At 43.0% G+C, this 22924-nt stretch overlaps 1 protein-coding gene across 2 annotated transcripts in view; it reads right to left on the reverse strand.

Moving 5' to 3' along the window:
* Positions 1 to 3252: 3252 nt before the first annotated feature.
* The window catches only part of LOC147107539 (X-linked retinitis pigmentosa GTPase regulator-like), a 166958-nt gene continuing 147286 nt past the window's right edge, over positions 3253 to 22924 (reverse strand). For both annotated transcript variants that reach the window (XM_086006626.1, XM_086006627.1), the window contains exons 16-17: positions 8390 to 8700; positions 3253 to 4818 (exon numbers count right to left, since the gene is read on the reverse strand). In XM_086006626.1, coding sequence (XP_085862752.1) covers positions 4582 to 4818; positions 8390 to 8700 — 548 coding nt within the window. In that variant the 3' untranslated portion in view covers positions 3253 to 4581. The remainder of the gene's footprint in view (positions 4819 to 8389; positions 8701 to 22924) is intronic.

A 22924-nucleotide genomic window follows, 5' to 3' on the forward strand; every position in this document is an offset into this window, starting at 1 on the left:
ATTGCGCCGGTTCGTGACAGATTTTGCGTTCGACGATACGCAAAGGAGTGAGTGGAAACTTGAGGGGGAAAAGAACACTTCTCAAAACTGGCACAATTTGCGCCCGGATCGTCGATTGTGCCCAAAGCCCAAACTCTACCCCAGCATATTATCATAAATAAAAAACATGCTCTAACAGAGGGGTAACTATCTGGGTTTTAAGGAGGGTCTTAAAGGAGGTGGAGGGATTTAAGGAGGGAATTCCAGAGCGTGGAGCCTAGGTGACAGAAAGAACAACTGCAATGGCAGGGTGAAGGAGATGGAAAGCACAAGAGGCTACACTCAGGGGAGGTAACAGGGATAGAGAGGGGCAAAGCCATGGAGAAATTTAAACACATGGATGAGAATCTTAAATTTGAGCCAGTGCAAGGGCAGAGGGGCGAGTAGGACTTTGTGTGGGATAGGACACGGGCAGCAGAGTTTTGGGTGATCTGAAGTTTATGAAGGATGGAAGAAGAGAGGCCAGCCAGGACAGCATTGGAATAGTCGAGTCTAGAGCTGACAAAGGCATGACTAAGGGTTTCAGTGGGAGATGGGCTGAGTTGGCGGTGGAGGTGCGAAATGTTATAAAAGTGGAAGTTGGCAGTATTAGTGATGGAGAGGATGTGCTTTTGTAAGCTCAGTGTGAGGTCAAATAGAATGCTGATGGCATGCACCCTCTGGTCCAGCCTGAGACAGTGGCTGGGAAGGGGAAGGAGTCAGCTGCAAGGGTTTGTTGTGCAGGCCAAAGACAATGGCATCAGTCTTCCCAATCTTTAATTGGAGGAAATTGCAGGGCATCGAAGACTGGATGTTAGACTTGCACAGAGGCAGTGTAGGGGGTTGAGAGAGGTGGAGGAGAGATAGAGCTGGACATCATTAGTGGAAATCTGGAAGCTGACCCCATGTCTGTGGATAATGTTGTCAATGGACAGCATGTAGATGAGGAAGAGGAAGGGACCAAGGGAATTCCTGAAGTGATGGTGCAGGGGCAGGAAGAGAAGCCATTGCTAGACATTCTCGGACTATACTTGGATGTAAGTGTAACCAAGTGAGGGCAGTCCTACCAAGCTGAACAACAGAGGAGAGATTTGAGAAGAGTGTGGTTGAGGACAGAGAGATATTGCACCGTGGTTTTAGTCACAGAGATTGTCATTCATGACCTTGGTTAGGGCCATTTCAGTGCTGTTGGAGGAGCAGAAGGCTCATTGGAGAGATTCAGATAGGGAGTTGCACAAGTGATGGGTGGGGATTTGGGAGGCGACAACACATTCAAGGGCTTTGATGATGAAAGGCTGGTGTTGGGGAATTAGACTGAAAAGACAAAGGGATCGAGGGTAGCAAAATACTGCGGATGCTGGAAATCCGAAATAACAACAGGAAACACTGGAAAAACTCAGCAGGTCAGGCAGCATCGGTGGAGAGAGAAATAGAGTTAACGTTTCAGGTCGATGATCTGATCGTCTGACGAAAGGTCATCGACCTGAAACGTTAACTCTGTTTCTCTCTCCACCGATGCTGCCTGGCCTGCTGAGTTTTTCCAGCATTTCCTGTTGTTATAAGGGATCGAGGGTGTTTTTTTTCGAAGAATGATGAAGGCGATTTGTAAAGAACATTAGTGAACCAATTGGGTTTTTACGATAATCCTGAAGTTTTAATGGTCATTTTATGGTGCTAGCACATAAATTACCAGATTTATTGAATTCAATTTCACAACTTGCCATAAACTCATAACCTCTGGGTTGCTAATCCAATACCATAACCACTAGGCACTGTAATATTGGGAATGGGGTGATTTTACTGAGAGTGGAGTCAACGGATCAAGAGGTGTGTCTCATGGATAAGATCAGAGGGGGCATGGATGAGATGGATGAAAAACTAGAGAGTGGGTTCACGTTAGGGCAGGTGGGGGCGTTCCTGCAGGAGATTTGGCTTGGCGGGCAAAGGGACGAGGGGTAGACACAGAGGAAGCTGAACAGATGGTCTCTATCTTAGTCATAGAGTTATACAGCACAGAAAGACACATCGTGTCCACGACGGCCATCAAGCCCTGTCTATTCTAATCCCATTTTCCAGCACTTGGTCCGTAGCCTTTTATGCTATGGCGTTTCAAGTGCTCATCTAAATGCTTCTTGAATGTTGTGAGGGTTCCTGCCTCTACCACCCTTTCAGGCAGAGAGTTCCAGATTCCAACCACCCTCTGGGTGAAAAAGTTTTTCCTCAAATCCCCTCTAAATCTCCTGCCCCTTACCTTGAAACTATGCCCCCTGGTTATTGACTCCTCTACTAAGGGGAAAAGTTCCTTTCTATCTACCCTATCTATGCCCCTCATAATTTTGTTCACCTCAATCAGGTCTCCCCTCAGCCTTCTCTGCTCTAAGGAAAATAACCCCAGCCTGTCCAGTCTCTCTTCATAGCTGAAGCGCTCCAGCCAAGGTAACATCCTGGTGAATCTCCTCTGCACCCTTTCCAATGCAATCACATCCTTCCTACAGTGTGGCGACCAGAACTGCACACAGTATTCCAGCTGTGGCCTAACCAGCGTTTTGTATAGCTCCATCATAACCTCCCTGCTCTTATATTCTATGCCTCAGCTAATGAAGGCAAGTATCCCATATGCCTTTTTAACCACCTTATCTACCTGTCCTGCTGCCTTCAGGGATCTATGTACATGCACACCAAGGTCCCTCTGATCCTCTGTCCTTCCTAGGGTCCTGCCATTCATTATGTATTCCCTTGCCTTGTTAGTCCTCCCAAAATGCATCACCTCACACTTTTCAGGGTTAAATTCCATTTGCCACTGTTCTGCCCATCTGCCCAACCTGTCTGTCTCGTCCTGTAGCCTGAGGCTTCCCTCCTCGCTATTTACCACTCCACCAATTTTCGTGTCATCTGCGAACTTACTGATCATACCTCCTACATTCATATCTAAATCATTAATGTACACTACAAACAGCAAGGGACCCAGCACCGATCCCTGTGGTACACCACTGGACACAGGCATTCAGTCACAAAAACAACCTTTGACCATCACCCTCTGCCTCCTGCCACTAAGCCAATTTTGGATCCAATGTGCCAAATTGCCCTGGATCCCATGGGCTCTTACCTTCTTGACCATGCGGGACTTTGTCAAAAGCCGTACTGAAGTCCATGTAGTTGTAAACAAACTAGTCAAATGCTGAGATATAAAAATCATGGCAAAACAAATTAGAGCTACTACATTAAAGCATGTGGTACAATGCAAGTGTTTTCTTTTATATACTGAAAGCTGTTGATGGGGTTTACACAATTATTCCTGGTCACTGAGAACCAGAAGAGAATTACAGTTACAACTGGAACAGCTGCTGCAAAACAAGATGAAAGCAGCTGAAGTGCATTGTAAAAGACAAAACTCTGAGATTTTCACATTTTATTCAAGATTTATGTTTAAAATTCCAGGACAGTTGTTGTTCCTAAAGGCACTTAAAAATATCATATTTACAGCTTACCGTAAATTTAAACCAGCTATAAATCAGCAGATTTAGGATGGGTTTGTTTCACTGTGAAAAGACAGTTCTGAGCCACTTACAGGAAACTTTCGTGGAGGTTAAATGTCCGGAAAGCTCTATCTACCTGCAAAATTCAGGAGCTGTTTCCTATAAGTTTTTTTACTTCTCGTTGCTTTTTTTTTCCCCAGTCAGGCTCTGCACGGTCTAGCTGAAGCTGTTGCTTAGCTACAGAGATGCTTTTAAGCTGTGGCCGACTGTTTTGAAGCTGTTGCTAAGCAACAGGGTTTGTTGATTCACACGGAGCTCAAAAGTTCCGTATGTTTTAACATTAGCGCTGGTTTCTACGGCAGTTTTGATGGTACGGCACCAGCTCAGTTCCGTCAGTGCCGGATACCAGAAAGTTTCCTGTAATTCAATTTTTGCTGAAATGTCACATTAAATTTCATATTACTTACTTTCAGTTGCACTGAAAAATGAGAATTATGGAGAATCCCAGTTTATGTATGACTCAAATTGATTTGAATGGTTTTCCATTCAAAAAGTGTAAACCTGACATTAACCTAAAATTTTTGAAGTACAGTTAAGAAATTATACTAAGGACAATATTTTCAAACATTTTACAAACTGTATTTACATCCTCCATAAAATTATGAATTATTTACATTGGAAAAACATTGCAGAATAAATAATGTAAATTTTATAGCAAGTGACAAAGATAGAAAAGCACCATTAAAACCACAGTTCTGAAACATTCACACCATATCTTGTTTATACAAAAATATACCCATTTACATTATCCTGATCAAATCATTTATTGAAACATTACGCCATTTCTGTAAATGAAACCCTGCAAGAATAAAACCAATTTGCTTAGCGTCAAAAGTTTCATTACAGGTCTCCATAGACAGTGATTCTAATAACACTGATGCCTACATAGGCACATAACTATTTGATTGTACATAAGTAGAAAGAAGCTACATTTTGGGACGCTGGGACGCCGTATAATTAAAGTGCAATGTGTTCTTCTGAATTGCTTAGAAGGAACCTGCTACCTCTCCCTGCCCCTGTTGGTTCTTTACACCAACACACAAGTAATTGATTTAGATTTGTTTTTTAAATCACTCTGTACTGAATCTTTTTTATTTTGATTAGATGAAATGGTGTCTCCAATATCCTCTGAAGAATTGATCAGCTTCGGAACATTTGTTTCATCTCCAGTTGATTTTTCTATGGTTGATCCCTCCGATTTTGTTTTCTTGTGCACTACCTTTGCTCCAGACCCTTTGGTGGAATTTCCTTTAAACAGTGCCATCTGCAATTACACCGGGAATCATCATTTATATTGAGGCGCCAGGGTAATACAATTTTTTAAAGAATAGATATATCAAATAAAATATACACTTGTTTTCAGTCAATATGAATATTTTCTTATATCTAGGAAAAAAATTAACCACAGGTTTTGTTGGTGGTATTGATTAATCAGAGTAACATACTTATTTGCCTGTTTCCATGCCTTTGTTACCTCTAGACTTAACTATTCCAATGCTCTCCTGGCCGGCCTGCCATCTTCCACCCTCTATAAACTTAAGCTCATCCAAAACTCTGCTGCCCGTATCCTAACTCGCACCAAGTCCCGTTCATCTATCACCCCTGTGCTCGCTGACCTACATTGGCTCCCAGTTAAGCAACGCTTCGATTTTAAAATTTTCATCCTTGTTTTCAAATCTCTCCATGGCCTCGCCCTCCCCATCTCTGTAACCTCCTCCAGCCCTACAACCCTCCGAGATATCTGCGCTCCTCCAATTATGGCCTCTTGCGCAGCTCCGATTTTAATCGCACCACCATTGGCAGCCGTGCCTTCAGCTGCCGAGGCCCTAAGCACTGGAATTCCCTCCCTAAACCACTCCACCTCCCTACCTCTCTTTTCTCCTTTAAGATGCTCCTTAAAATCTACCTCAATATCCCCTTAAGTGGCTCGGTGTCAAATGTTGTTTGACAACGCTGCTGTGAAGCGCCTTGGGATGTTTTACTACGTTAAAGGCGCTATATAAAATGCAAGTTGTTGTTGTAAAAACCAAGGTAAGGAAAACTAAAATGATGGCACTGGCTAGATAATTGGCTAAAAACCAGAAAGAGAGGGTAGCCATAAATTGGAGCTTTTTAGGCTGGTAAGAGGTTATAAGCAGGGTGCCCCATGGACTGGCCATGGGACCCATCCTATTTCAGTGCACTCTACATAAATAAAGCTATTGTAAGCAACAAAGTTTGCAGATGATACAAAAATAGGAGGCTGGGTAAATAATGAGGACATTGCAACCAAATTCAGAAGGATAATATCCATCAGATACAATACATAGGAATATAGGAACAGTAGGCGGCCATTCAGCCCTTCAATAAGATCATGGTTGATCTTTATCCCAACTCCACCCACCCAGGCTCCATATCCCTTAATACCCTTGGCTAGCAAAAATTTATCAATCGCAGATTTAAAATTATTAATTGAGCTAGCATCTGCTGCTTTTTGTGGGATAGAGTTCCACAGTTCTACCACCCTTTGAGTGAAAAAGTGTGGATACATGAAAAATAACTCGTATGGGAGCAAGGATTGAAAGCACAAGTTAGTAGGGAAGCCTATTCATGTATACACTAAATGAATAGATCCAAGAGACAATTAGATGCATTTCTAGAGAGGTAGGAATTGAAGGGCATGTTAATAGGGCAGGTAGGTGGGGTTGATATCTGAAATGGGTTGAGATAAATCTTAGAGCATTTTCTCAATAAATGTGTGGCGGCACTAAGATACAGATGTTGAAGGTCCCAGGAATCATTATAAAACTGACCAGTATTTCAGCTATCCAGCCATCCCCATTAGAAGCACATATGTGCAGATGCTGTATTGTGTTAGAATTGATCAGGCTTATCTTTGATAGCTGACACCAGAAATATGCTGCATAATTTAATCTGTGCCTAATTAGCAGGTATCGGTTCCGTTTGACTCAGCATCCCTAATCTATAGAGGAGTGGGGGGAGAAACGTGCTAAGGTTTCTGTTGCTGATTGCTATCCATTAACCCGGCTCATAATTTGTGTGGACATTGAGTCAGGACTGGACTGAACTCAACTTTGACAGCTGACAGTCACACATGAAGAATGGCCACTGGTGAAGAGGCACAGGAGGGCTGCTGGTGTCCATGGAACCATACACCAGCAAGAGTTGCCACATTTAGAAGAGGAGCAGTAAAGGTAGAAAATTGAGAAAAAGTAATCAAAACATTTTAATTTTTAGTTTCAGTATTTTCAAATACAATGGTGATGAAATGGGGGAGGGGAGATAACATCATAGTTAATATCAAAGCCTATTAATTATGACTCATGAGCTGTGAGGTAATCATGAGTAGATATTTCACACAGATGCAGTACATGTTCTCTAGCTACTCTCCAAGTATAGGTGTTACTACCCAGACTTGTTGGAATTACCACTGAAAACAATTCAAGAATATTCCATTTTTTGTATGATAAACTAAGTGAAGATAACCTCATGCTGATCCTAGAGTTATCAGGTCAGTTCTCTTCAGCAGAAAAGTCTAAAGTTCACCATGACCTTTCCAGTATAAATCCTTTACCCACACTATCCCAGCTGTTTTTTTTTATTGTGGACAAAAGTTACATCTTCAGTGGTGTTCTGTAACCTATTAAATTAAGAACCAGCTTAATTTGTATATTGCTCAATATCATTTGTGCATAGTGTACACTGCTATATCGGGATACAGAACAGATCTTTGCAGAAAGTCGCTATTCAATAACCCCCATCTCATGCTTTTTCCATTTGTCAGCTCATTTTTAGTATTTTTATATGGTGACTATCTTGTACACTAAGTTCATTGGCCTGGATAGTGACTATCTTGTACACAAAGTTCATTGGCCTGGATATTGTGGTCATCGAAGTGACGGCGCTCGCTGCTGATCTTGAAGAAAGCTGTCTACATAGATCAGGCAATCTCTGTGGGGTGGAATTCACCTTTCCCGATGTTAATTTCATTCTGGTGTCACTTATAGGGGATCTCCAGCGTCCGCCAACAGTGATGTCACCAAGCAGGTTAAGCAGCCAATCACACCTTAGAATTCTCACAGACAGCAAACCAGGAAGTAAAAAGCACTGATTATCCATCACTTTTTTATAATTTTACAGAGCGAAATAAAGATTGGGACATACACATGGGATTAAGGTAGAAGCTGAAATATCAAAGAAACTTTAACATTTTTTTTAAAATCTAGGAATTTTATCATAATGGATAAATTTGACATTCCACAAATATTTAATTTTGCAGGGCCAGAAAGGTTGTTCAGCAGTAATTATGACTTAGAACACCATTAAAAAATCAGTTACACTTCATTCAACAAGGCCTAACTTTTTTAAAGGATTTTTACAGAGTGAATAGTGCGTAAAAAGCTGAAGTTCACATCAATTCAAGTGCTTTCCAAGATTTCCATCTGCTAGGACTACAACAGCGCACCCTGTGGAGGAGCAGGGCATCACTGACAGCAACTTCAGGATTTCGGCATTTAAATGCGCATGTGCAGACTCCAGAAGTTGCTCTCAGTTTTACAGAGTAATGACGGCGAACGCTGACAGTGTTGCCGTCATTACAACTGCAAATTCTGGGCCAATACTGGTTCTCATGAGATCAGAGAATTAATCTGAGAAATCAAAGAGTTTTCTGTGGCTATGTTGTTCCTATAAAAATGTTATCTTATCAGTTGTGTATATTGTAAATAAATGCATTTAACAGTGACTAAAAGGAAATTTATTTTGCTCTCTAGCACTAAACCGCAAAAATGAAAAAATATAATAGAAAGAGAAAGGAGTGTATCAAGTCTACTTACATTTTTAGTTCTATTGAGTAAACCATTTGATTTTTTTTCTTTTATGAAGTTTTTAGTTTCTCCTGAACCTTTTGTATCTTTATTTTCTCCTGAACCTTTTGTGTCTTCATTTTCTCCTGAACCTTTTGTGTCTTCATTTTCTCCTGAACCTTTTTTGTCTTCATTTTCTCCTGAACCTTTTGTGTCTTCATTTTCTCCTGAACTTTCTGTGTCTTCATTTTCTTCTGAACTTTCTGTGTCTTCATTTTCTCCTGAACTTTCTATGTCTTTATTTTCTCCTGAAATGTTTGTGTCTTCATTTTTCTGAAGATCTTTATCAATAAAAGAAAACAGTCATGAATACTTTTTACTCATGTAGTTGTGACTTTAAAACATCAACAACAGGTGATTAAAGTAGAACATGTATTTTGAAAACTTTAACAAATATAATATAGCTTTACAGCTAAAACACAGTTACAATAAGATGTGAAGCCACTACTTATCAACTTCTACCGTAACAGATGCTGACAGTAATAACCACAAAAAAGATACTCTAGTCACTGTAATTTTATTGTTGTTGAGGGCAAGACCTTTCTTCTCCATACACCTCATGAAATCTGCAATCAGTGGCTTGCCCCAGCCTCCATCAATACTACTCTGAAACCAGGAAATGGAGGTGAATGGCAATAGATTGGGTGCTACCTTCTTCCATCTCCCTCTTCCCTGGTGGGGAAGCACCTCCTATGACTAGTATGGATGAGGCTGGGAATTTCACATATATCTATTCAACACAGAAGTGAACCTCTTCTATCACTCCATGGTACAGCACTCTGGTGTTCCAATATGATCCATCTCACCTAGTTACTGCACGTTAAAACATTAATGTTTAAATTCAAACCATTTCAATAATAAATGCATGCATTCTAATATACACTGCTTTAATTTATAGTTAGTTGAACTGGATGTGATCTACTGTAGCTTTACTTATAATCCACAAGGTTTTATTCAAAGTTGACATATATTAGACTTATTTTAAATTGGTAAAACTGTCTTATTCTGGTGTATTTACGAACATAGGAATTGCTAGATAAAAAAGGCTTTCTACCATCCTGGAAATTGCAAGATACGATAACAGAGTTGCTGACTAATCATAGTTATCAAATATTTCTGCATCTTCAACAAAAATCAGTTATAAATTCATAAATTCTGAGTACATGAAGGAGAGAAAATTAGCCTCACACTGGTATGTAACAGTTCAAATCTGAGAGAACAGAGAGATAGAAAATGACTATATAACAAAACAGCAAAATAGCATACGAACAAGGTTAGATACACCAGCACAAGAAGTTAACGATCAAAGAGGGAAGAATACTATGACTACAAACAATAATTAACTCCCCAGATGTTCTAGAGGTGAATCCAAGTGTTCCAGTGGAAGGCAGAACCACCCAACTCGACCACAATGATCACCAGAAGGCTAAGGTTGTGTACCTGTGTTATCATCACCAAAGAATATCCTTGTTAAACTGCCAGCTTTACAACGAATCCAACTGTAAAGTAACTTTACTGGCCTGAGTGGATCTGGGATACTTAGCATAATTGTTGTGCTATATAAACCAGAGCCCAGCTACTGCTGAGATACGATGGTACACAGTTGTACAAATGATGTTTCAGACTCTGTCGATTAGCAATATACATCCACGTTCTTATTAATTCTCAAAACGTAATCTCATGATGGTATTTTGCTCTCAGGCATGTTAAGAGAGAATACAGAGAGATTAGAAAAGAAGTCAAAAAATCAATTAGTAAAGCAAAGAGGAACTATGAAATTAAATTATCAAGGAACATAAAACAAAATAGCAAAATATTTTACAGGCACGTAAATAAAAAAAGGTCGGGATGGGAATAGGGCCACTAAGGGATGCACAGGATAATACCACAGTCAGTGATAGAGAGATGGCAGAGATATTAAATAATTACTTTGCTTCAGTAAATAGAAATAAGTCAAAGCTAAAGGCACTATATCTGAATGCGCGAAGTATTCACAACATAGAAGATAGGAGCAGGAGTAGGCCATTCAGCCCCTTGAGCCTGCTCCGCCATTCAATGAGATCATGGCTGATCATCCAAATTCAGTACCCTGTTCCTGCCTTCTCTGCATATCCCTTGATCCCTTTAGCCTTAAGAAATATATCCAACTCCTTCTTGAATATATTTAATGAATTGGCCTCTACTGCCTTCTTTGGCAGAGAATTCCACTGGTTCACCACTCTCTGGGTGAAGAAATTCCTCCTCATCTCTGTCCTAAATGGCTTACCCCTTATCCTTAGACTGTGACCACTGGTTCGGGACTCCCCGACCATCGGGAACATCCTTCCAGCATCTAGTCTGTCTAGTCCTGTTCGAATTTTATAAGTTTCGATGAGCTCTCCTCTCATTCTTCTAAACTCCAGCGAGTACAAGCCCAATCGACCCAATCTCTCCTCATACGTCATTCCTGCCATTCCAGGTATCAGCCTGGTGAATCTTCGCTGAACTCCTTCCATGGCAAGAACATCCTTCCTCAGATAAGGTGACCAAAACTGCACACAATACTGAAGGTGTGGTCTCACCAAGGCCCTGTACAACTGCAGCAAGACATCCTTGTTCCTGTACTCGAACCCTCTCGCTACGAAGGCCAACATACCATTTGCCTTCTTAACCGCCTGCTGCACCTGCATGCTTACTTTCAGCGACTGGTGCACAAGGACACCCAGGTCTCGTTGCACTTCCCCTTCTCCCAATCTATTGCCATTTAGATAATAATCTGCCTTCCTGTTTTTGACACCAAAGTGGATAACCTCGCATTTATCCACGTTATATTGCATCCGCCATGCATCTGCCCAATCACCCAACCTGTCTTACTCATACTGGAGTTTCTCGGCATCCTCCTCACAGCACACACGCCCACCCAGCTTTGTGTCGTCTGCAAACTTGGAGATATTACATCTAGTTCCCTTGTCCAGATCATTAATAGAGATTGTGAATAGCTGGGGTCCAAGGACCGATCCCTGCGGTACCCCACTAGTCACTGCCTGCCACTCGGAATAAGACCCGTTTATTCCAACTCTTTGCTTTCTGTCTGCCAACCAGTTCTCTATCCAAGTCAATACCTTGCCCCCAATCCCACGTGTCTTAATTTTACACGCTAATCTCTTATGCGGGACCTTATCGAAAGCCTTTTGAAAATCCAAATACACCACATCCACTGGTTCTCCCTTATCTATTTTACCAGTTACATCCTCAAAAAATTCCAGTAGATTAGTCAAGCACGATCTACCTTTTGTAAATCCATGTTGACTTTGTCCGATCCTGTCACTGTTTTCCAAGTGCTCTGCTATTACATCTTTTATAATGGACTCTAGCATTTTCCCCACTACCGATGTCAGGTTTACCGATCTATAATTCCCCGTTTTCTCTCTACCACCTTTTTTGAATAGTGGGGTAACATTAGCTACCCTCCAATCCATGGGTACTGTTGCAAATTCCATCGACTGTTGGAAGATGATCAGCAATGCATCTACTATTTCTAGGGCCACTTCCTTAAGTGCCCTGTGGATTTATCGGCCTTCAATCCCATCAATTTCCCGAACACCATTTCCCTACAAATACTGATTTCTTTCAGTTCCTCCCTTTCATCAGACCCTACGTTCCCCGACATCTCTGGGAGGTTATTTGTATCCTCCTTTGTGAAGACAGAACCAAAATATGTATTTAATTGGTCTGCCATTTCTTTGTTCCCCATTATAAATTCCCCTGATTCTGACTGCAAGGGACCTACGCTTGACTTCACCAATCTTTTTCTCTTCACATATCTCTAAAAGCTTTTACAGTCAGTTTTTATGTTCCCTGCAAGCTTACTCTCATATTCTATTTTCCCTTTCTTAATTAATCCCTTTGTCCTCCTTTGTTGAATCCTAAACTGCTCCCAATCCTCAGGTTTACTGCTTTTTCTGGCCAATTTATATGTCCTCTCCTTGGATCTTATGCTATCCCTAATTTCCCTTGTTAGCCACGGTTGAGTCACCTGTTTTGTTTTATTTTTATGCCAAACTGGGAAAGTAAAGGTGGGTCCCTTACAGGCTGAGACAGGAGAAATTATAATGGGGAATAAGGAAATAGCAGAGAAATTAAACAAATCCTTTGTGTCTATCTTCACGGAAGAAGACGCAAAAAACTTGCCAGAAATAGTGGACAACCAAGGATCTAGCGAGAATGAGGAACTGAAAAATATTAGTATTGTAGGAACGGAAGTTCGTATCCGAATAATGAAGTTCGACGCAGTGAAACAAAATAACCAAGTTTAATAAACAAACAACTTAACTGGTAAAACTACAGGAGCAGATGTAAACAGGTCTGTGCAGCCTCACAGCCTCTCTAAGACTGCTACTAAATACTGGAAGCTGACGTCATGACATCATCACGCTCTCCGCGCCAACTGGGGGTCACGTGATCGGCGTCATGACGTCATCACGCGAAAATGCAAGAAACTACATACAGTTTAAAGGTGCAGTCCACAGCTGCACTACATGGTAGTTAAAGGAATGATTACTGATTGCCCAGTGTCTCTTGGTGGCTCCACCACAGGCGCCCCCCCAGAATTCTCTTTAACAGACAGCGTCAAACGAACAGGAGGTTTAATGATTCTGCCCGAACGACTACGAACTTCGGACGGTGGAACGTTGGGAGACGAGCCGGTGCTTGGCTGTGTCTGAAGCGGTGCATCTGGGGTGGAGGAAACAGTAGCAGAAGGTGTAGGCAAGGATGAGGCAGAAGCAGGCAGTTCAATGGTAGGCTGTTGCATAACTGGTCTAGCAGCCAACGGTGGTCGTCCACAGCGAGGTGGCTGGGCAGCAACAACTGGTTCACTCCGATCCAGATGGGCTGGTTTAAGTCGGTCGATAGAGATGGTATCGGACTTACCTCCCACTTCGACTGTGAAAAATTTCTCTCCCGCTGAGATGACACGAAACGGTCCAGCATAAGGTGGTCTGAGTGTATCTCTATGAGCATCCTGCCGAATAAAAACGTAATCGGAACTCATAAGTTCTGCCGGAACATGAGGCCTCTGTAGGCTGTGATGCGAGGTTGGAATAGGCAGGAAATTCTTTGCCACCTCGTGATGCTGAAGGAGCTGCTGAGCAGGCGACCACGGTTCTGTATGTGGAGGGAGGAAGTCCCCGGTGCTCGAAGTGCTTGACCGTAGACTAACTCAGCCGATGAAGCCTGGAGGTCATCCTTAGGGGCTGTACGGAGGCCTAGCATCACCCAAGGGAGTCTGTCCACCCAGTTGGGACCACGCAAGCTGGCACGGAGGGATGCCTTTAGAGACCGATGAAACCTCTCACATAGACCGTTCGCTTGCGGATGGTAAGCGGTGGTACGGTGCAGCTTGGTACCCAAGCCCTGTGCAACTGCGTTCCACAACTCTGACGTGAATTGTGGACCTCGGTCAGAGGAGATGTCAGATGGCACCCCAAACTGGGCCACCCATGACAAAATAAACGCCCTGGATACGTCCGCTGTAGTAGTAGCGACCAAGGGAATCGCCTCTGACCACCTGGTAGTGCGGTCCACTATTGTCAGGAGATGCATGAAACCCCACGAAGTGGGGAGGGGACCCACTAAGTCCATGTGTACGTGATCGAACCGGCGTTCAGGCACCGGGAAGAAGGCCACTGGAGCCTTAACATGACGATGGACCTTTGATTTTTGACAGTCCACGCAATTGTTTGTCCAGTCCCGAACGTCTGAATGCATTCCCTTCCAAACAAATTTGCGCGACATAAGTCGTTGCGAAGCTCGCATCCCCGGGTGTGATAAGCCATGTATAACCTGAAAAATCTTCTTACGCCATTCGACTGGCACAATGGGCCGGGGCACTCCCGTGGATGTGTCGCACAAGAGCGTGGTTCCTGCTGATTGGAACATAACATCGGCTACCTGCAAGCTAGAAGGCATGGTCCGATACGCCTGAACTTCGGGATCTGCCAGTTGTTCTTCCGCCAACCCGACGAAATCGATTCCCAGGTGAATTGCCTGGACTGGGGCACGCGAAAGGCAATCAGCCAGGAGATTATCTTTGCCGGACACATGTCGTAAATCCGTCGTAAATTCAGATATAAATGTAAGGTGGCGCTGTTGCCGGGCTGACCACGGCTCCGCCGTTTTGGCTATTGTGAAAGTGAGCGGCTTATGGTTCACGAATACAGTGAATGGGCGCCCTTCTAGGAGAAAACGGAAATGCTGGATGGCCAAAAACAGGGCCAGCAACTCCCTGTCAAAAGTGCTATATTTTCGCTCATTCTTGCGCAGTTGGCGGCTAAAAAAGGCCAATGGCTGCCAAGTCCCGTCAACCCATTGTTCCTGAACTGCCCCGATGGCGTAATCGGAGGCATCGGTAGTAAGGGCGATGGTCGCGCCCGGGAGTGGGTGTGCAAGCATCGTTGCGTCTGCCAATGCCGCCTTGGTGTCCAGGAACGCCTGGTCCATCTGTGGTGTCCAAATGATAACATCTTTACCCGACTTCCCTTTGAGTGCTTCGTACAGCGGCTGCATCAATTGGGCTGCCTTGGGGACAAAACGATGATAAAAATTTACCATCCCCAGGAACTCCTGAAGAGATTTGAGTGTGTGAGGCCGCGGGAATGCCGTAACTGCCTCTACCTTGGTGGCCAGTGGGACGGCGCCTTCCGAGGTGATCCTATGCCCCAGAAAGTCAATGCTGGTTAACCCAAACTGGCATTTGGCTAGGTTTATGATGAGGCCATGTTGGCTGAGACAGGCAAAGAGTGTACGTAAATGAGCCATGTGCTTCTCCTTATCCTTACTAGCGATGAGAATGTCATCCAAGTAAATGAAAATGAAGGGAAGGTCCCGTAACACAGAGTCCATGAGTCGCTGAAAGGCCTGAGCCGCATTTTTCAATCCAAACGGCATGCGGAGGAACTCAAAAAGGCCAAACGGTGTGATGACCGCCGTTTTGGGGACGTCTTGAGGGTGCACAGGAACTTGGTGATATCCACGGACGAGATCTACTTTGGAAAATATTGAGTTGCCAGCCAAATGAGCCGAAAAATCTTGTATATGCGGTATTGGATACCTATCCGGCATAGTGGCTTCGTTAAGGCGTCTGTAATCCCCGCAAGGCCTCCATCCGCCAGCTGGTTTAGGTACAATGTGTAGTGGGGAGGACCAAAGACTATCGGAGCGTCGGACAATCCCAAGGCGCTCCATGGTCTGAAACTGCCTTTGCGGCTGCCAGCTTTCCGGGTTCCAATCTTCGTGCCCGAGCGTAAACAGGCGATCCCGTTGTGGTGATGTGATGCACCACATCGTGCCTCGCGACTGCTGCCGAGAATGTAGGCCTGGTGAGCCCCGGGAACTCGCCGAGTAGGCGCCTAAACCCTTCCTGCGATGGAACCGCACAGGCAACCGACCAGGAGACAGCGGTGCTGCGGTGGCAAGGCACCGCGTGGAAAGTAGACGCATTAATGAGTCGACAATGTTGGACGTCAACCAAAAAACCATAGGCACAGAAAAAATCAGCCCCCAGGATGGCCTGTGATACTTTAGCCGTTATAAACTCCCACACAAAACGTTGACCTCCAAGAGTTAAATTAACTGTCCGTTTACCGAACGTGCGAATGGCCGCACCATTGGCTGCCTCTAGGGAAGGGCCGTGACCGCAGGATTGTAGATCTAGCTTTGAAACTGGCAATATACTGCACTGAGAACCAGTGTCACACAAGAATCGTCGCCCTGTCCTGGAATCAGTAATGTAGAGGAGTTTTCCCGCTGAACTAACTGCCATGGTGAACTGGGTGTGTTTGTCAGACCCTGTCATCCTCATCGAAGTTTGCGAGCCTGCTGGAGATTTTTTTTCAGTGAAACTGCAGGGAGGACAGCAGCGTCGAGCCTCGGCGCCAAAATGGGCGTGGTACACACACCAGCCTGCTGGAGGAAGGCTGGACTTTGCTCGCATAGGGGAAAGGCGCCTCGTGGCTGCACAACTCTGCTGTGTGACCGTAAAAATCTTGTCTGCCTCTGCAGCAAGCTCGGCACAGTCCGTAATCGTAGAACTGGCCAAGGCTGCCTGAACTGGCTCAGGTAGCTGGCAGAGGAAGACTTCTCAAAACAAAAGACATTGGGGCTCCGAACCCAAAAGCGTAAGCATTTGGCTCATCAATTCCGATGGTTTTGAGTCCCCGAGACCGGGCATAGCAATAAGCCTGCGTGCACGCTCCGACTTATTTAAACCAAACACCTGTAGTAAACGAGTTTTTAGAGCTTCATACTTGCCCTCTGCCGGTGGATTGCCCAGGAGGCTGACGACCCGCGAGGCTGTGGCGCTGTCGAGAGCGGAAACCACGTAATAATAACAGGTCGAATCCGCTGTAATGTCCCGGAGTGCAAACTGGGCTTCTGCCTGGAAAAACCATGCTGCTGGTTGCTGTTCCCAGAACTGCGGCAATTTAAGGGCAACGGCGTTCGTGTTCATTATAAGTATCTCGACGAAAGTTGTCCGACGAGATCGGGGTCACCAATGTAGGAACGGAAGTTCCTATCCGAATAATGAAGTTCGACGCAGTGAAACAAAATAACCAAGTTTAATAAACAAACAACTTAACTGGTAAAACTACAGGAGCAGATGTAAACAGGTCTGTGCAGCCTCACAGCCTCTCTAAGACTGCTACTAAATACTGGAAGCTGACGTCATCACGCTCTCCGCGCCAACTGGGGGGTCACGTGATCGGCGTCATGACGTCATCACGCGAAAATGCAAGAAACTACATACAGTTTAAAGGTGCAGTCCACAGCTGCACTACATGGTAGTTAAAGGAATGATTACTGATTGCCCAGTGTCTCTTGGTGGCTCCGCCACAGTATCAGTAAAAAAATAGTACTGGAGAAATTAATGGGACTGAAAGCCGATAAATCCCCTGGACCAGATGGCCTATATCCTAGGGTTTTGAAAGACGTGGCTATAGAGATAATGGATGCATTGGTTGTCATTTTCCAAAATTCCATAGATTCTAGAACTGTCCCGCAGATTGGAAGGTAGCAAATTCATCCCCACTATTTAAGAAAGGAGGGAGAGAGAAAACAGGGAACTGCAGACCAGTTAGCCCGACATCAGTAGTAGGTGTTGTATCCGTGTGTTAATGGAGACACGGAATGCAGGAGTTGGTTTAACAGGTGTTTACTGAACAAAGTCTGGAGGTGAACTAAAAGATACAAGACACTATACAGGCTTATATACCCAAGTGGTCACTACCGGTATTACAGTACACAGGGGCTCTTAAAGGTACATACACTACAGTAGGGAAAATGCTAGAATCTATTATCAAGGACATGGTAACAGGGCATTTAGAAAATAATAGGATTGGGCAGAGTCAACATGGATTTATGAAAGGGAAATCATGTTTGACAAATCTGTTAGAATTATTTGAGTTTATAACTAGCAGAATAGATAAGGGGGAACCAGTGGATGTGGTGTATTTGGATTTTCAGAAGGCATTCGATAAGGTGCCACACAAGAGGTTATTAAACAAAATTAGAGCTCATGGCATTGTGGGTAATATACTAACATGGATTGAGGATTGGTTAACAGACAGAAAACAGAGAGTAGGAATAAACAGGTCATTTTTGGGTTGGCAGGCTGTAACTAGTGGGGTACCGCAAGGATCAGTGCTGGGGCCTCAGGTATTCACAATCTACATCAATGATTTGGATGAGGGGACCAAATGTAATATATCTACGTTTGCTGACAATACAAAGCTGGGTGAGGATGTAAGTTGTGAAGAGGCTTCAAGGGGATATAGACAGGCTAAGTGAGCGGCAAATGGAATATAATGTGGAGAAATGTGAAGTTATCCACTTTGGTAGGAAAAATAGAAAAGCAGAGTATTTTTTAAATGGTGAGAGATTGGGAAACGTTGGTGTTCAGAGGGACCTGGGTGTCCTTGTACACGAATCACTGAAAGTTAACATGCAGGTACAGCAAGCAATTAGGAAAGCAAATGGTATGTTGGCCTTTATTACAAGAGGGTTCGAGTATAAGAGTAAAGACGTCTTACTGTAATTATATAGGGCATTGGTGAGAGCACACCTGGAGTATTGTGTACAGTTTTGGTCTCCTTACCTAAGGAAGGATATACTTGCCATAGAGGGATGTAACGATGGGGGGATTGTCCGATGAGGAGAGATTGAGTAGACTAGGCCTATATTCTCTAGAGTTTAGAAGAATGAGAGGTGATCTCATTGAAACATACAAAATTATTTCAGGGCTTGACAGGATAGATGCAGGGAGGATGTTTCCCCTGGCTGGGGAGTCTAGAACCAGGGGTTACAGTCTCAGAATAAGGGGTCAGCCATTTAGGACTGAGATGAGGAGAAATTTCTTCATTTGGAGGGTGGTGAATCTTGGAATTCTCTACCCCAGAGGGCTGTGGAGGCTCAGTCGCTGAGTATATTCAAGACAGAGATCGATAGATTTTTGAATATTAAGGGAATCAAGGAATATGGGGATAGTGCAGGAAAGTGGAGATGAGGTAGATGATCAGTCATGATCTTATTGATAGGCAGAGCAGGCTCGAAGGGCCAAATGGCCTACTCCTGCTGCTATTTCTTATGCTCTTATGATCGTCACCAGGGAGATAGAACAGGTGGCGATGAGATTAGTAATGAGATAACTGCATTTAAAATAAAACGAGGAGATATATTAAATAAACTAATGAAACTCAAAGAGGATAAAACCCCTGGCCTGGACAGATTACATCCGCGCATTTTAAAAGAATCTAGGGAAGAGATAGCAGAGGCATTACTACACATATTTAGTAATTCGTTAGAAAAAGGTGTAGTGCCTGACGACTGGCGGATAGCTAACGTAATACCTATATTTAAGAAGGGGGATAGAACATGTCCAGGGAACTATAGACCAGCTTAACATCGGTGATAGGAAAAATAATGGAATCTCTAATAAAGGAGAAAATAGAAGAACATCGAGAAACCAAAAATATAACAATAAATAGTCAGCATGGATTTCAAAAGGGAAAGTCTTGCTTGACCAACCTAATTGAATTTTTTGAAGAGGTAACAGAGAGTAACAAGGGTAATGCAGATGATGTAATTTATCTAGATTTTCAAAAGCCCTTCGATAATAGACTAATGAATAAGGTCAGGGAATGTGGAGTCAGGGGACAAGTAGCAGAATGGATAGCTAGCTAGCTTCAAGACAGAAAGCAGAGAGTAGGGGTAAAGGGTCGCTGTTTAGAGTGACAGAAGGTGGGGAAGGGGTGTTCCACAAGGATCAGTGCTGGGACCATTGTTGTTTACAATTTATATTAACGATTTAGACTTTGGAATCAAAAACACAATTTCTAAATTTGCGGATGACACCAAATTTGGAGGGGGGCGGATAATCAATACTGAGGAGGACTGCAACAAATTACAAGATGACATTAATAAACTTGCAGAATGGGCACATAATTGGCAAATGAAATTCGACACAGATAAATGTGAGGGATCACATTTTGGTAAGAAAAATAGGGAGGTCACTATTACTTGGAAAATAAGAATCTAAATGGGGTAGAGGAGCAAAGGGATCTCAGAGCACAAATACACAAATCACGAAAAGTATCGACACAGGTAAACAAGGCCATAAAAAAGCAAACCAAGCATTAGGGTTTATTTCTAGAGGGATAGAATTGAAAAGTAGTGAAGTTATGCTAAACTTGTATCGAACCTTAGTTAGACCACACTTGGAGTACGGCGTACAATTCTGGTCACCATATTATAAAAAGGATATCGAGGCACTGAAGAGGGTGCAGAGAAGATTTACAAGAATGATACCAGAAATATGAGGGTATACCTATCAGGAAAGGATGAACAGGCTGGGTCTTTTTTCTCTTGAAAAGAGAAGGCTAAAGGTGACCTAATAGAGTGTCAGCTGTGGCTCAGTGGGTAGCACACTTGCCTCCGAGTCAGAAGGTTGTGGGTTCATAAATCACGAGCACATAAATCTAGGCTGATATTCCAGTGCAGTACTGAGGGAGTGCTGCACTGTTGGAGGTGCTATCTCTTGGATGAGACGTTAAACCGAGGCCCCATCTGCTCTCTCAGGTGGACGTAAAAGATCCCATGGCACTATTTCGAAGAAGAGCAGGGGAGTTTATCCCCAGTGTCCTGGCCAATATTTATCCCTCAATCAACATAACAAAAACAGATTATCCGGTCATAATCACATTGCTGTTTGTGGGAGCTTGCTGTGTGCAAATTGGCTGCTGCGTTTCCCACATTACAACAGTGACTACACTTCAAAAGTACTTCACTGGCTGTAAAGTGCTTTGAGACGTCCGGTGGTCATGAAAGGCACTATATAAATGCAAGTTTTTCTGTTCTTTTTTCTTAAAATCATGAAAGGTTTTGATAGAGTAGATACAGAGAGTGTTTCCACTTGTGGGGAAGAGCAAAACTAGAGGCCATCATTATAAGATAGTCACCAAGAAATCAAATAGGGAATTCAGAAGAAATTTCTTTACCCAGACAGTGGTTGAAGTGAATAGTATAGCTGCATTAAGGGGCGGTTAGATAAGCATATGAGGGAGAAGGGAATACAGGATTATGCTGATAGAGTTGTATGAGGAAAGACAGAAGGAGGCTCGAGTGGAGCATAAATACCGGTATGGCCTGTTTCAGTGCCGTATATCCTAAATAATCAAGTAGTGTTAGTTCACAGATTTGTGTGTCAAGGACTCTGACTTTAACAAGAAGAGTTAACTATTTCACTCAATAGTGTACTACATCCCCTAGCAGGTTGGTTTGGTTTTTGTAGCCGTTAATAATACTTTGGACCAAGTAATATAATGTAGTTCAGAGCCAAAATTTTAGGCATCTCATAACATTTAGACATGAATGCATAAATCTCCAGCCAGTTCTTTGATGTGGAATTGAGGTAAACGGGTTAACTATTCATCCGATACCCTTTGATTATTATTTACATGGTTAGATTTGCCAGCCAAAGTTATATACACCATAATGCAAAACAATTTTTTGTGCTTTCAAGAAAATTTAACAGTATAGCTTTGCAAAAATAAATAGTATGTAATTAGTGGGACACCATAATGATAACAACTTTACAACCTTTAAGTAGCAGAGATGAGTGGTTCATGAACTGTTGCTTGGTACTAGATTGCATGCACTTTTATTTACATCAAGGTTAATTATAAAAATAATTTTCTTCTGTTTTAAATATCTATATCGAGTCCTTTATAACTATTATACACATTAGACACTTTAATACTTACAGTATCATGTGAAACGTGGTTTTTGAGATTTGACTTAGACAACATTAGTGCGTAAATATTATGTAAACTGTAGTAATGTTTGAGATTTGGAAACATAGAGGCCAAAGAGGTAACAAATTGAGATTTGATTCTCGACTGGTTCAAAATCTCAGTGCATTCATAAGAAAGCTTAGAAATGCATGAGAGCAAGGTTGAGATGATATCCTTGGGATGTAGTATTGCCTATGCTGGTCAAAAACAAGTTAGGATTTGTACACAGAAAGACAGTTCACAGTACAAGTCTGTCCTGAATCAAGGCGTGTTTGTGCCTGGGCAGGTGCATAGAAGTGAGCACTTGCACAGTGAAATTTTGGCAGCAAATGAGCAAATTATCAAGTGCTGAATGTCAAGTCCTAAATATGACCTGTATCTGAAAGACTAAAAAATATTCAAGAAGGCAACTTACATAAAAAATATCAGCATGTTTACATTTATTTTATTACAATCTTCTGTGATACAAATCTTATTTTAAATCTTAAAGTCACCTGTGCATTCTTTCTCCATTTTACGACACACAAGTTATATACATCAACTCATTTTTCTGTAGCCTATTTGCATCATTTTTGTTTACAATTTGTCTCCAAATGTAAATTTGATTATGGTAAACGAATGAACTGTTAATTGGAGTTCTGCGTTCTGTGATTAGTATAAAGACATTGGGCTGGATTTTGATACTGGGCGGGCTGGGGTCGTGTAATCCGCATTTCGTGTTAGCCACCCGATTCTAAATCAATGTGGCAGAATGATGCGATTTTAACTTAATTGGCCAATTGAGTTCCAACGTGTGGGAACCCATGACCAATGAGTTTTTCCAGTCTGAAAGTCACCTCCGATGACGTCATCATTGCTGCTGCTTTTAAGGTCTGCAACAAGCCTTGCTTCTTCTGCAGACTGCCAACCTTTTAGCCTTTGCAGTGAGAGGCACCTGCAGGAAGAACGGCCAGCCAGAGACCTAGGTCTGCACCCCGCTTCGATGACGTTGCCCTGCAGGCTTTAGTGGAGGGAGCAAGAGCACATAAAGAGGTGCTCTTCCCTTCTTCAGGGAGGAAGAAGCCTCCCCAGCAAACCAAGGCTGTGTGGATCCAGGTGGCAGAGGAGATCAACGCTTTGTCAGTAACCCGCAGAACCTGGCTTCAGTGCAGGAAGAAATTTCATGACCTTCTGCGCACTG

Source organism: Somniosus microcephalus, chromosome 14, assembly GCF_052327205.1.
Source record: "Somniosus microcephalus isolate GS21.2 chromosome 14, FLI_Smic_1.0, whole genome shotgun sequence".
NCBI classification, from domain to species: domain Eukaryota; kingdom Metazoa; phylum Chordata; class Chondrichthyes; order Squaliformes; family Somniosidae; genus Somniosus; species Somniosus microcephalus.